This window comes from Pelophylax lessonae (genome assembly GCF_965119305.1).
Source record: "Pelophylax lessonae genome assembly, chromosome: 5".
In the NCBI taxonomy this organism is placed as follows: Eukaryota; Metazoa; Chordata; class Amphibia; order Anura; family Ranidae; genus Pelophylax; species Pelophylax lessonae.
Window position 1 is genome coordinate 321,929,114 of NC_138772.1, and position 15,297 is coordinate 321,944,410.

Consider the following 15,297-nt stretch of genomic DNA (forward strand, 5'->3'; position numbering starts at 1 on the left):
CGGTGGACTCTGTTTTTCTCAGCAGGAGATCAATCCGCCGATCCCCCGCTGAGCAGGTGGATGGCAGCTCTGTCTCCGCGCTGTGTGCGGAGACAGAGCTGTCAGGTCTCCATTCTTCTCTATGGGGGAATCGAATGAGAACGGACCATCTGTCCGTTCTCATCCGATCCGATCCGCCAGGCTGATGGAAAATAGGGTTTCCATCCGTCTGGATTTGACGGATCGGATCAGATCGGATGTCAGCGGACATGTCTCCACTGACATCCGAGGCCCATAGAGATGCATGGGGCATCCGTTCAGATCCACCTGAAAAACGGACAGGCGGATCTGAACAGTCAGCTTGTGTGAAAGGGGCCTAAGTCTCGATATCCTTGGCAGCTGTAAGCTATAGTTCACAGAGTCTTCCTGTCAGTGTGAAACTGCATGGCTGTAAAATGAACAGGGAGACAGCTCACACTGACATTTTGCAGGAGATCTGCATGCCATCAGCGATCTGCTGATCACGGGTGCAATGCTTTCCAGGCAAATGCACATATTTTTACCTGCAAAAAAAATTGCATTTATTTATTTATTTTTAAGTGAACATATCCTTTAAACTTTTGCTTTTTGGGGTAATGCAAATTGAATGTTGCTCTTCATCACTTCTGAGCCAAGGGAATGACCCAACGGCTCGGTTTTATATAATTTTTCAGTAAAAGTTTTATAGAAAAAAAAAAAAATTAAAAAATGGATACTGTTAAACAACATATTTAAACACAAAGCTTACCAGTCAGCAATACATCCTGTTATCAAGTAACCAAATATCAACCCAACCACGAGTGAGAATTTAGCTATATGAACTTTCCATGATGAGTCACAGACCAGATCCCACTGCAAGAAAAAAACAAAAACAGAACATTATAAAATCAGAAGCTTTCTTATAATGAGCAGTACAATATTCATCTTACCTATCTGAAAGTATTTTACCTCTAGCTACAGCTATTGATTCTTTCAAAGCTAATTTTACTAGTGAGCAAGCATATTTCTTGCATATAATCACAGTTCATTTCTGGTAAGTATATTTCTTTCTATTTATACATGGCGTGCCTTTTCAGTTTGTTATATAATAAATGATATGACATGAAAAGGATAAATAACACAGTTGACAGACATACAGTGTAATTAGGAAAACTGCGCATTTTGTTGGCGTGTTTCATGTCATGCTGTGGGCAGCCTCCAAATCACATAATAAGACTTTGCAAGCTTACAGCACTACTGATCCCCTTCCATAATTAAAGGGCAAGTCATGTATGCTGCAACTGAGCCCATCCACACATACCAATTTCGTTCAAACAAGTGCATTGTGTAGATGACAACCCAAGCAGATGGTCACAACGTTTGCACCCGCAGTATATGAATGTAATTTAATAAATTATTTAGAATGTCTTTTCCAATTTAAACACTAAAACAATTATTCATATCATTATCTGTCTCTGAAAGTAGTAGATGTAAACCCTAATTAAATGACATTTAGTTTGCTAAAGCACTATATATATTTGTAGTAATAATATTAATAATAATATTATTTTTTTCGTTAATAAAAGGCATGTTTTGCATCAGTGCTGCTGATATTCTGCGGCCTCCCTGCATATCAGTGCTGCTGATATTCTGTGGCCTCCCTGCATATCAGTGCTGCTGATATTCCGTGGCCTCCCTGTATATCAGTGCTGCTGACATTCTGTGGCCTCCCTGCATATCAGTGCTGCTGACATTCTGTGGCCTCCCTGCATATCAGTGCTGCTGATATTCTGCGGGCTCCATGCACATCAGTGCTGCAGATATTCTGCGGACTCCTTGCACATTCGTGCTGCTGATATTCTGCGGCCTCCTTACAGCTACTTATTGACTACATGCCTGCACTATGGCTACAAGGGCCTACTTGTGACAACAGTGTAATGTGAATTGAGAATACTATTAGTAGTCTTTATGTAAGCCTTGGCGACAAGGTGACAACATAGAAGCTCAGATGGGAGGGAGGGACAGAGCATCATCGCCATCATCTAATCAAGCATTCTTTCAGTTGTCAAAGAAAAATGTATAGGGAATACAGAGATATATTACCATTTTGAACAGCCCATACAATAAGTGGACTTAAAGAGGAGGTTGTAACCCTAAAAAGCATGATCCTGTTAAAAGATCCTGTTCCTTTAAAGCATGTTAAACCGCATAGCGCTTGTGCGGTGTCATTTGTCCTTTTTTATGCTGTAAAAAACCTGGTTGATCCTGCCTAGGTGTACTGACCACTGTAATCATGGCTGCTGATCCACGATACCGTGGTCATCTATATAATATCATATAAAAAGTGATAACATATTATTAAAAATGTAAAACTGTGCCAGAAATAACGTTCGGGTGTATGTAACTAATAAATATGCACTGTTTTAGGCCCCGTTCACATTGCCGCGATCCGACTTGGGGGGGCGACCTACGAGGTCGCGGTGCGAGCAGCGCGCCGCGACCTCGGAGCGGCCGCCACGGACTTCATAACATTGAAGTCTATGGCGGTCGCCTCCGGGTCGCCCCAAAGAAGCTCCGGACCCTTTTTCTAAGTCGGAGCGACTTGTGTCGCTCCTATTAGAACGGGTCCGCAGCTTCCCTATGGAAGGCGACCTACGGCGACCTGTGAGGCGACCAGGTCGCCTCACAGGTCGCCTTAGTGTGAACGGGGACTAAAACGGATCTCCAGGCAAAAAAATTCAACACACAGTTAAAACATATACATATTTACAGTTGCAATTCCGTGCAGCCAATCTTGTGATTTACTCAACTCGCTCACACCAATAAATCTGCTCTGTTTTACTATTTTCTGAGACGCTTCCCTGCTAACCAGACAGAAGGTTTGCATCTGTGTTTACCAGACACGGGAGTAAGTCACTCAAGTCTCAAGCAAGTCCCAAGTTACTGTGGCGAAAAGCAAGCAAGTCAAGTCGAGTCACTGCTAGAAGTCAAGTCAAGTCATTTATTTTGGTCAAGTCACAAATCAAGTCAAAATACTGATCTACCCCAATTTTTGCCTTTAAATCAGTTAAAAGTCAGTGGTCAGGAAAGGTTTTGTTTTATTTTCAACATTAACAAAACTGCTTAGTGCTTTTTTCTTGGCATATTAAGCACTTGCCGACCGCCGCATGACTATTTACTGCGGCAATCAGCCCCGTACAGGCAAAGTGACGTAGTACTACGTCGCTCGCCTACGAGCCTCTAGGGGGCACGCTCCCGCTCGTTCCCTGACATGTCCGTGCGAGTGACCGGCGGTTCCAATGTCCGCCGGTCACCCGCGATCTCCCGCTGGAGAGGGAGAAAGGCAGGCGGCTGATGTAAACAAAGCCGTCTGTCATTCTCCCTGATATAACTGCAGAGATCATACGATCCTGCTATGTAGGATCGTATGTCTCTGTGGTTACATTACTAGCCACGCCCCTTTACAGTTAGAAGCACGCCCCTAGGGTCACATTTAACCTCTTGATCACTAATAAAGTTAACCCCTTGCCTGCCAGTGTCATTTTTACAGTAACAGTGCATATGTATAGCACAGATTACTGTAGTAATGTCACTGGTACCCCCAAAAGTGTCAAAAATGTCAGTCAAGGGTCCGATCTATCCGCCGCAATGTCGCAGTCCCGCAAAAACAATCGCAGATCACCGCCATTACTCGCTAAAAAAAAAACAATAAATATTACAAAAATCTTTCCCTTAGTTAGTAAACGCAATAACTTTTGCGCAAACCAATCAAAATACGCTTATTGCGATTTTTTTACCAAACATATGTAGCAGAAAACAAATTGGCCTAAAATGTTAAAAAATTTTGATTTTTACATTTTTTTGGGGACATTCATATTAAAAAAATGTGAAAAATATTGTTATTTTTCCAAAATTGTCGCTCTTTTTTTGTTTATAGCGCAAAAAGTAAAAATCGCACAGGTGATCAAATACCACCAAAAGAAAGCTCTGTTTGTGGGGAAAAAAGGACGTCAATTTCATTTGGATACAGCATCGCATGACCGCGCAATTGTCCGTTAAAATTACGCAGTGCCGAATCGCAAAATAGGCACTGGTCTTTGAGCAGGAAAATCCTCCGGGGCTTAAGTGGTTAAAAGGATGCAATCAATATGCCTACCAGCAAACCTTGACAAAAAGAGAAGCAGTGTCAGTGCTACTTATGTAGCAAAATAGGGCCTGGTCTTTGAGCAGCCAAATCCTCTGGGGCTTAAGTGGTTAAAGAAACACTTTGAATGCCCAAACAGCTCAAAATCCTTCGGTCATGTTTCAACACCACAGTCACTAAAAACATGTTAAAGTGGAGTTCCACCCATTTTAAAGAGGAAGTAAACCCTCCTCTGACACTTGTACCTATAGGTAAGCCTATGATAAGGCTTACCTATAGGTACTGTAAATATCTCCTAAACATGTACCGTTTAGGAGATATTTACCTTACATGCAGCGAGTGACGTCACTGGCGCATGCGCTCTGAAGGGACGGCCGCTCGTGCCGTTTCTTCAGAGCCCCGTGCCGTGACTGTCGGCTCCCGCGCGCGGCCGGATGCCGCGATCCCAGAAGACGGGCGACTGGACATGTTGCCCGTCATACAGGTGAGCGGGCGGCATGGCGGGGGCTCGTTCTAAGGTAAGTATTTCATAATGAGCTAGTATGCGATGCATACTAGCTCATTATGTGTTTCTCTTACAGGTTCCAAAAAAAAAAAAATGATATGGGTTTACAACCTCTTTAATAAGTTTAGATGTATGTAATTCCCTTTAAAAATGCTTTTACCAATGGAAACAATTTATTTTTTTTATTGCAAGGAAATACCTTTTTTTCTTCTTTATTCATCCGCACTTCCGGGTCCGGCCGCCTATAGGCGATTACGTCACTAGGCGATTCGCAAGGGCTGCTGGGATGTACTGTATCCCAGCAGCCCTTGCGTATCGCCTAGTGACAAAATCTCTCATTATTACACCGGCACCAGCTGTACTCAGAGATGTATTGCTTGGAGTCCGCGCTCCGCCCCGCCTCCTCTCAGTGAGCTCTACAGGATGTATTGCTTTGAGTCTCCTCTCAGTGAGCGCGGGCTGAAAGCATTACATTCTGTAGAGCTCACTGAGAGGAGGCAGGGCGGAGTGTGGACTCCAAGCAATACATCTCTGAGTACAGCTGGTGCAGGTGTAATAATGCGAGATTTCCTCACTAGGCGATTACATCCCAGCAGCCTTTGCGAATCGCCTAGTGACATAATCGCCTATAGGCGGCCGGACCCGGAAATGCAGATGAATAAAGAAGAAAAAAAGGTATTTCCTTGCAAAAAAAATAAAAAATAGTTTACATTGGTAAAAGCATTTTTTGAATCAAAAAACAAGTTTATTGAACTGTGTAGAAGTACAACATACATCAAAAAAAAGGAGCAAAGACAAGGAGCATAAGCATCCATACAGTAACAGGCGGATAAAGCATCGAATCTCAAAATAAACCAAGGAGGAGATGAAGGCAAACAAATCCCACTCCACCCCCCCCCCCCAAAACAAAAAACAGAGAGAAAAAAAAAAAAAAGAAGGGTCCCCCTACGGTCCCAATGAGTTCAGTCCAACCCCGTAAGATACATAAAGCAATAAAGTACACAGAGCCCCATCCAACAAGAGTACAGTAAGAACTACCACTGGTCCCCAAGCAGCACATAGCCAAGAGATAATAGCATCAGGAGGAGCATGTCAGAGATGACTGCAGCCACTTATCCCAAATCTTGTGATATTCAGCAGGGCATCCCCTATTAACATAGATAAGTTTCTTATACGGCAGGGTGGCATTCACTTCGGCAATCCATGTGGCTAGAGTAGGGGGTGAGGGTTGCATCCAGCTACGGGTAAAAGCATTTTTAAAGGGGATTACGTACATCTAAACTTTTTAAAATGGGTGGAACTCCGTTTTAAGTATTTCCATTGTTAAGCAGCCTGTGTCCTAAAAATCAGAACACACTGAGGTGTTTTAAGTGACTGTGGTGTCAGAAACATAACAGGCACATTCATTTTGCTTTAACGCATCTTGAGAAAATGCAAATATTTAATAACTTAAACAAGTAAAGTCGTTTCGAGTCATATGTCTCAAGTCAAAGTCAAGTCTCAAGTTATGAATACCAAGTCAACGTCAAGTCGAATCTTTTATTAATTTTAGTCAAGCAAGTCTCAAGTCCTCAAACTGGTGACTTAAGTTAAGTCATGTGACTCAAGTCCCCCACCTCTGGTGTTTACCCATGCATGTGCATCCAATGTAATGAAGAAATACATGGGATGCACATGAGCAGGTAAAAATTGATGCAAAGAAGCATTAGCATTTATAAGAATGCCACAGTGTACAGCCATACACTGGTATGGCAGACTGTATGGGGCACCTGTGGCTCCCCAGGTGTGGGAAAGTGCCTGGAAATTTACACTAGGCATATAATAATCTGCACTAACCATATATACCATGAGCTGCAACAAAACTCGTATCCGCATTCACAGAGGAATCACCTGCAAAATTCTATACTGCACACGGATTGTTCTGAAGACACTGCTACTTTATTCTCCTCTATAGCAGCCTTTTTCAAACAGGGTGCTTAGGCACCTTGGGGTGCCTTGGCAAAATACCTAAAAATGTATCAAAAATTGTATGCAAGCCAACAGCTGGATGAAGCCTGCCTTTTAGTTAAAAAAGGTACAGGTTTTCATTGTGCACAATCACATCCTTCTAGCCGCCAGCTTCCTAACAACCAAAGATGTCATCAGTTGATAAGGAGGACGTCTGCCGCCTCCACAGCGTTCTTGTTTGACACTCCTCTGCCCCTCTTCCTCAGCACTGGTCACATTAGCTGACTGATAGAGAGAAACTGAGGGAGAAAAGAAACATTGGAATACTAGTCAGTACCAGTGTGCAAAACTAGATTTGCTTTGGAAGAAAAAAATCACCTCTAACATTGGGTGCCCTACATGTGTGTGAATGTTGCTGCATTACGTAACACTATTAGAATCATTTTTTACATTTTAGAATGTGGTGCCTTTGAGACTGTCCATAATATTAAAGGGTGCCTTGAGAATGTCTATAATTTTGAATGGTGCCTTGGCTGAAAAAAGTTTGAGAAACACTGCTCTATAGAACAATGTCTTCATTTAGCATGACGCGTAATGCATATTGTAGGACATTTAGACTTGGTTTATGGGCACACTAGCAGCAATACTAAAATGAAAAATGAAAGGTAATATAAAATGGAGTTCAGATGTATCCATTTATTTGCACGAGTTCCTCCTCCCATAGTCAATTGCCAAGACTACACTACTTTGGCTTCCAGTATCAGCACATAAACAGTTCTGGCAATTAACCCATTTTAACTTCATGGCCAGTCAGATGAAATCATTCCAAAATACATTTTAGTTGCTCCTTTGTGTATTATAGCCAGCCGGGAGAGGGACCAAGGAACAGCACTCAGTCTATCTTTGATTGCCTGAAAAAGCCTTGAGATGTCTTTCCTAATGGAATGTGTACAGGTGTCACTGTAAAGAAATCACTCTGCTGAATCTGCAGAGATTTTTTATTTCCTCAAAATGATATGATTTTAATATTCTCAGTCACATTAAAGCGGAGTTCCACCCACTTTCTATCGTGATCGCATTTAAATGACTCATCAGACTTTTTTATTTTTTAAGCGGTTTGCCTTATTTGACAAGCAGGACGTTCCGCGGTGAGGTACGTCATTTCTGCCTGCCCATTGGATCCTGGGATATGAGCGTCAACAATCCCAGGAGTCAATGGGCATCCCCTGCTGCTAGCATTGCATTATTTCACAACCGGTAATGACGAAATGCAGGCGGAGATAGGCACCATTGTTAATTGGGGAATTCAGTCTTTTGTTTGTAATAGTACTCGGTGGCAGTGAAGGTATCGTAGCCACTGGCAAAAGCAGCAACAGGAGCAACATCGCAAAGCAGAGGTGATGTTATTGCACTGCGCGAGAAAACTGAGATGGGGGCACAGCATACGCGCAAAATTGGGGGGTGCATGCTGGGCAGCCAGTTTCACCCAATCCCTAGAGAGACCCAGCGGGCTTCAAATGCCCACAATCAGGATAGCTGCTTGCTTTATTAGGAGATCCAAGTAAGTCCTCAGACGTGCACAAAGGTGTAAACTCTATAATATACAGCACATGCCGATTTTTAATGTACAAGCAGTGACTGGCATGGGGGCTTTTTAAATAAGCCTCCCCTTTAATACCAATGACAGGTACATCTATCAACAGGTTTCGGAGCCAATCTGATTTAATGAGACACTGGCTGATGATTGAGCTGTTTCAATACCAGTATCCCCTGCAGATTTTGTAAATTTGCCCACTTACAAAGAAATTAAGGGTCTATAATTTTTGGTGTATTTTAAATGACAAAGACAGAATATCAAATAAAAATCCTGAAAAAATGTACTATGTAAAAGCACTACACTACACGCTCCATGCACGCTGGGTTAAAAAATGGCAGTTGCCTTGGCAGAAAAAGCGCTTTTTGTTCACAGTTTAGGCGAGTTTAGCGTTTTTTTTTTCTGCCAGAAAACTCCAATCAGAAACGCAAACCAGAAGGGTTATTTTTTCTGCCTCTAAACGCTGAGCTCATATGTATATAATCGTCCCAATATGCATGGACACATAGGATGACATTGAGCTGCTTCTACAGGCAAAATGCAAAACTCCTGTAGAGGCAGCAATTGTTAAGCCAGTGTGCATGAAGCCTTTAACAGATTTCGTATCTTGTTTCGGGGTTGACAAAGAGAAGCTGGCAACTGCTGAGGATGCCTCCTAACCACAACACCACCACCAAAGTATTCAAAGTAACTATAATGCTAAGCTGCCCTTTATATTTAAAAAAAAAAAAAAAAAGGGGGGGGGGACGACAAAGTGGAGTTTTGAGTAATATTTTGAATAAATATGGTCCCAGTTTTCATAAAATGTGTTTATCTATAGTTTCAGAATTGCTATATTGATGATAAGTTAAATAAATTTTTGCTCAGTACAATACTTACATTGTAAGGGAAACTGACATTTTCCAAGGACACAACAAGTTTCATAGAAGGTCAAATGTTACTAGAGTTGAAATTGAAATACACTCTGTGCCTATGGGTAACGGACTTTTCTTAAATACGGCATTTTTTCTACCAGCCCTCCTACTGAAGAAATGTTGACTGTTATGCTTAGAAACCTTTAGCCAAAATTGTGAATTAACCTCCCTGGCAGTCTGATTGCCAGTATTTTTAAATGTCAAAGCGGTACATTGTTTTGCATGGAAATTTGTTGTTTTATATTGTAGGCCTATAATTCTTAGGAATAACTCACTTAAATCTGTCCAAACAAGAGTCTAGTAGACATCCTGGGTATGATAAACTTTGAAGCACGAAATAATAAATTCTACGATAATAATAAATTTAATTCAATAATGTAATTAAACCAAAAACACTGAAAATTGTCCAAACAAGGGTGCAATAATCCTAGACACTGCATATTGGTTTAGTAAACATCTCGGGTATGAAAAAGTCCAGCGTCACAAATTGGGACAATGGAACCTGGTTTCCTTTCTGATTTTGTTTCCACTGTCATCTAGCTTCGAGCAACAAACCATGCACATCCTTGTAGGTGCGGACTTTTTCTTGGTTGGTGGGATGTAGTCCATGAAGTGACAACTAGTCAGGCGTTCTGGGTTGACAACGCCAACAGCACGATGTCCAGCTCTATCCACAGCCATTGATGGTGTTTGATGGTTCACAAAGATACGTTCAGCATCTTTCCAGATGAAGTCAGAATGAATCACAGGTTTGTCACTCTCTTTTTTTTTTTAGAGCAGAATGTAGGCATTCCACGAGCATTGCTCACGAAGATGTCTAAAGATCTTCTTGTAGTACTTCTTTTGGGGTTTCCTCATTGCTGAGTATAATTGCTTGGTTGGCTCTGTCGACAGCTCCCATGGTGTTATTGTAGTCTATCACTACTTGTGGCTTCATCATTTCTTTCCCACCTTTTGTGCGTGCCATAACAGTGGAGGTATTATGAACTGAACTCATTAGGCACACATCGTTCTTGCCACGCCTTTGCAGTGCCATCATTTTACTTTTCCGACAGGCAACCATTTCTCCAGTCTTCAGCTTCTTATTGCAAAACATTGCCGGCAGGTCGCACCGGTTAGCCCTAACGGTTCCATAGGCATCTGTTTTGTTTTGCAAAAGAAACTCAAAGTTCAGGAGACGTATAAAGGTTGTCGGTTGTTATGCAATGGCCCTGATTTAGCACTGGCTCAATGAGTGAAAGAACAGAAGATGTTGCCATTCCATGGATTGAATTGTGTTCCTTTTCCAGTGTATATGACTGAATTCCAAATGTAGCCAGTTGACGATTCGCATAGCATGTAGGATTTTACGCCAAATCATGCTCTTTGATGCAATGTATTGTACCCAGCTGAGCCTTCCCTTGTAGACCATTAGACTTTCATCTATGCTGATATCTCTTTCTTGCACATAGCTTTGTTGGAAATTATTTAGAATCATTTGAGATACTTATCAAATTGTCTTTAGTTTTTGTGCAAGATGAGTAGTTTAATCAAATTCTTCATTGTTTTCGAAGTGTAAATATTTAATGATTAGGGAAAATCTATATTTGGACATGACCATGCCAGGGAATGGAGTGGCAAGTAATGGATTAGTTGTCTAATACCACTACTGCAGGGGTTAGTATTAGGCCCAGAAATTTCCAAATGTCATCTTTGGTCACTGGTTCTGACTTTCTGCTTTTTGGAAACTTCCGATGCAGAGTAGCAAATTGTTGCTCTTTGTACTGGTTTGTCTCAATAACTATTCTTTCAATAACCTCATCAGTCAGAAATAATTGTAAGTATGCCAAGGGGTTGTCATGTTCAATGTCTCCTTTTATACCAGATGCTCCAGTGAATGAGAATCTTGGGGGTGCTGCCTGATCCGTACCGCAGTCAATAGAGCACCAAATTCGCACATCACTGAGCTCAGTCACAGAATCGCCACTGTCATTACTTTCAGTGTCTGACTAATTTCCCCATAAATCATTATCGCTCAATTCTGCAAGTAATTCTAATTCACTATCGCTGTTTTCTAGCTGGTCTAAAACCGCTTTTGTCCTAAAGGGACGCTTTTTGGATGCCATGGACGTTCTCAAGTTTCCAGGCAGAAAGAACAGTAAAAGTGCAGGCAGGGCACTGGACAAAATCGAGGTGAAATGGTTTTATACAGTAATGTAATCCTAACAGATTACAATGTATTACAATGTAACATAACATGTTTTTTTTACTTTCTTTTAATTTCCCGCTCTGTTCGCCCCCGTGTCGACGGCGCGCACAGGGAAGGGAACCCGGAAGACGGATGTCGGCATCGGCTGGAGGACACAGAGGGAGGACATCAAAGGATTGTAGGGGCAAGGTAAGTGTCACTACAGGGATACAACAGTGTAACCCCGAGTGTAGCTCGGGGTTACCGCTTTTGGTACTGAAAGAACAATAGCTTAAGTTCAGCTACACTGCAATAGCAATCAAAAGCATTTCAAGCTCTCTCAACTTGTATTTTATGGACTGATCAGTTAATGGCTTGCTGCCCAGCCTTGCAAATTCATTGCAGAGTAGAATTATCTGCATGTCAACAAAAGTACTACTTATCAGAAGCTCCACTGCAGAGATCTTCAGAGCTTGTAGACCTTAAATGCCAAACTTGGAAAAAAAAACATGAATAAATGTAAAATGTTTTAGCTCTTTTAAAATATTAGATCTTTTTAGACTTGAAGATAAATCATTATTTCATTAGCAGGGACTTCTTCAATGTATGTGTCGTCTATGCCCAGATTTTTTACCAAGGGAGGTGGTATGTTTTCCTCTGTATTTGTATAGGTTTTTATTTATTTATTTATTTATTTTTTAGGTAGCCCGTTCTCCTTCCGTAATTCAATATTACAGGCAGATCTCAAAAAATTAGAATATCATCAAAAAGGTAATTTAATTCAGTAATTAAATTCAAAAAGTGAAACTCATATTATATAGATTCATTATACACAGAGTGAATTATTTCAAACATTTCTTTCTTTTATTTTTTTCTTTTAATCTTTGTCAAGAAGACAGCCACTGACACCCTCCACAAGGAGGGCAAGTCACAAAAGGTCACTGCTAAAGAAGCTTGCTGTTCACAGAGTGTTGTATCCAAGCATATTGATGGAAAGTTGAGTGGAAGGAAAACGTGTGGTAGAAAAAAGTGCAAAAGTAACAGGGATAACTGCAGACTTGAGAGGATTGTGAAGCAAAGCCCATTCAAGAATTTGGGGGAGGTTCGTAAAGAGTGGACTACGGCTGGTGTCAGTGCTTCAAGAGCCACCAGGACATGGACTACAACTGTCACATTCCTTGTGTCAAGCCACTCCTGAACCAGAAACAACATCAGAAGTTTCTTACCTGGGCTAAGGAGAAAAAGGACTGGGCTGTTGCTCAAAGTCCTTTTTCAGATGAAAGTACATTTTTTATTTAATTTGCAAATCAAAGTCCTAGAGTCTGGAGGAATAGTTGAGAGGCACACAATCCAAGTTGCATGAGGTCCAGTGTAAAGTTTCCACAGTCAGTGATGATTTAGGGAGCCATGTCATCTGCTGGTGTTGGTCCACTATGTTTTATCCAGTCCAAAGTTAGCGTGGCTCTCTACCAGGAAATTCCAGAGCACTGCATGCTTCTCCCTGCTGACCAGCTTTATGGAGATGCTAATTTAATTTTCCCGCAGGACTTGAGACCTGCCCACACTGCCCAAAATACCAATACCTGGTTTAATGATCATGGCATCAATGTGCTTGATTGGCCAGCAAACTCGCCTGACCTAAACTCCATAGCGAATCTGTGGGGTATTGTCAAGAGGAAGATGAGAGACACCAGACCCAACAATGAAGACGAGCTGAAGGCTGCTATCAAAACAACCTGGGCTTCCATAACACCTCAGCAGTGCCACACAGTGCTGTATCCTGGCCTAGGTCAACAAGGCCCAGGCCTAGGGCGGCACTTTGCAGGGGGGCAGCAAAAAAAAAAGCTGCTCCCCGCATGAAAAAACAGCCTCCTCCTGGCTGGCAATAATATTTTGGACCTGCTCATCTCATATGTGCTATTGCAATATGTCACTGGATTAGTAAGATTACTCCTATCTTAAAAGATATTTGGACTTGTGTTTGGTGCCACTAATTATTTCACTTATTTGTATAATGACTATGGACTTCCTTTTTTTTTTTTTTTTTTTTTTTATACAAATAGGTGGAATAATCCTGTAATTACAATCAGTGAGAGAAAACACAGGTCCAAATATCTTAAAAGAAAGGAGTAATCTTACTAATCCCATGACATAAGGCTGTACTAATTGGTACTGATAAGGCTGCACTGATGGGGCTGTACTGATGGCCACTAATGAGGCCACACTGATATGCTGCATTGATGGGCAGTAATGAGGCGGCACTGATAAGGCTGCACTGATGAGGCTGCGCTGATGGGAACTGATAGACTGTGGTTATAGTCTGTGGTTTACAGATGACAGGGTTGGCCATAAACAGGAAGGGGTGTGGCCTTTACAGGAAGGGGTGGGTCATATTTAAATTAGGGGGTGCACAAGTTTAGTCAGGCCTAGGGCAGCACAAAACCTAAATACACCACTGGTGCCACAGGCTGATCGCCTCCATGCCATGCCACACTGATGCAGTAATTCATGCAAAAGAAGCCCCTGACCAAGTATTGAGTGCATATTATACTGTACATGGACATACCTTTCAGTAAGCCAACATTTCTGTATTAAAAATCCTTTTTTTATTGGTCTTATGTAATATTCAAAATTTCTGAGATATTGAATTTTGGGTTTTCACTAGTTGCAAGCTATAATCATCAAAATTAAAAAAAGAAATGCTTGAAATATGTCGCTCTGTGTGTAATGAAGCTATATAATATACTCGTTTTACTTTTTGAATTTAATTATTTAAATAAATTAACTATTGATGATATTCTAATTTTTTGAGATGCACCTGTAAACTGGTAGGATAAGTGATGTCAATCTGAAGTGGTCCCAGTAACTTTTAAAGACTGGAGGTACATTTAACATTACAAGTACTGAGGGGGTGATGTGAATGACTCACGTTCTCTGCAAGATGCTGCATAAAATATACAAAAGGTATAAAAAAAAAATTCAATACTAGGCTAACATTCTAAGTGAATTTAATTGTAGGCTGGCTGTATTTATTTAAAAATGGCTTCTACAGCTATAGTTCTTTTTCTTAAGTAACCACTTTTATTTAGATGAAACTTGATGGCCCTTTTACCACCCTTCCTAGGTTTTTAGGTTAACACTTGAGCAGGAGCGCTCCAGCACTAAAGCACACCAGTGTCAGATATATTTTTTTCATTAAGTGCACTAAGTAATGTGTGAGTGCCCTACTTACTGCTATTTATTACCTCACAGAGCTCGCCCTTATCTACCTTTCTCCCCAGTAGGCCTGAGCAATCTTTGTTCAGACATTATGCGGGGCCAGAATCTACTTCATATCCAGAGATGCTATCTAGATGTATGAGGTGCATGCAGAAAGTAATGAAAATAATATTTTAAAAATTATTTTATTGAAAAATCGTACAATTAAACATGGTCTCCTTCAAGGTATGCACCTTGTGAGTGTACACAATGCTCCTAGTGATTTTTCCAATCTTCATAGCTTCCCTGGAAGTCTTCAAGTGGGGTGGAATGGCATTCAAAGCCTGCGTAGTTTGACTTTTGATGTGAGCATTCAAGTTTTCTTGAGGCGAGGTGACATGGGCGTGTGTGATTCTGAACTTTGTTTCTTCATCTCCCGTGATTACTCGACTCAAAAAAAAAAAAAAATCAGTCTCTCTTTCCAAACAAGCAAGCAGGTCTTGGCAAACGAGTCGATGGTGTTCCTTCAGATCAGGTGACAAGTTCTTTGGAACAAGTTTTGCACACGTTTTTCTCATGTTCAAATCTTGAGTCACAATTTCATAATCAATTGACTTGGTAATTCCCGTTTCCTCTGCAACCATTCTGATCGTGAGCCATCGGTCACCGTTGAGAACAGACCCCACTGCATTCACATTCTGTTCTGTTTTTGATGAAGAGGGACATCCTGATCATTGTTCGTCTTTAACACCTCCTCGTCCTTCCTTGAAGGCCTTGTGCCATTGTATACTTGTAAAGATGATAGCACAGCTTCTCCATAAGTTTTCCTCG

The 15,297-nt window shown here is 41.3% G+C and overlaps 1 protein-coding gene across 1 annotated transcript in view; it reads right to left on the minus strand.

Moving 5' to 3' along the window:
• SLC22A23 (solute carrier family 22 member 23) overlaps nt 1-15,297 on the minus strand; it is a 273,316-nt gene that overhangs the window by 169,639 nt on the left and 88,380 nt on the right. The window contains exon 2 of the mRNA XM_082258072.1: nt 767-870. Coding sequence (XP_082114198.1) covers nt 767-870 — 104 coding nt within the window. The remainder of the gene's footprint in view (nt 1-766; nt 871-15,297) is intronic.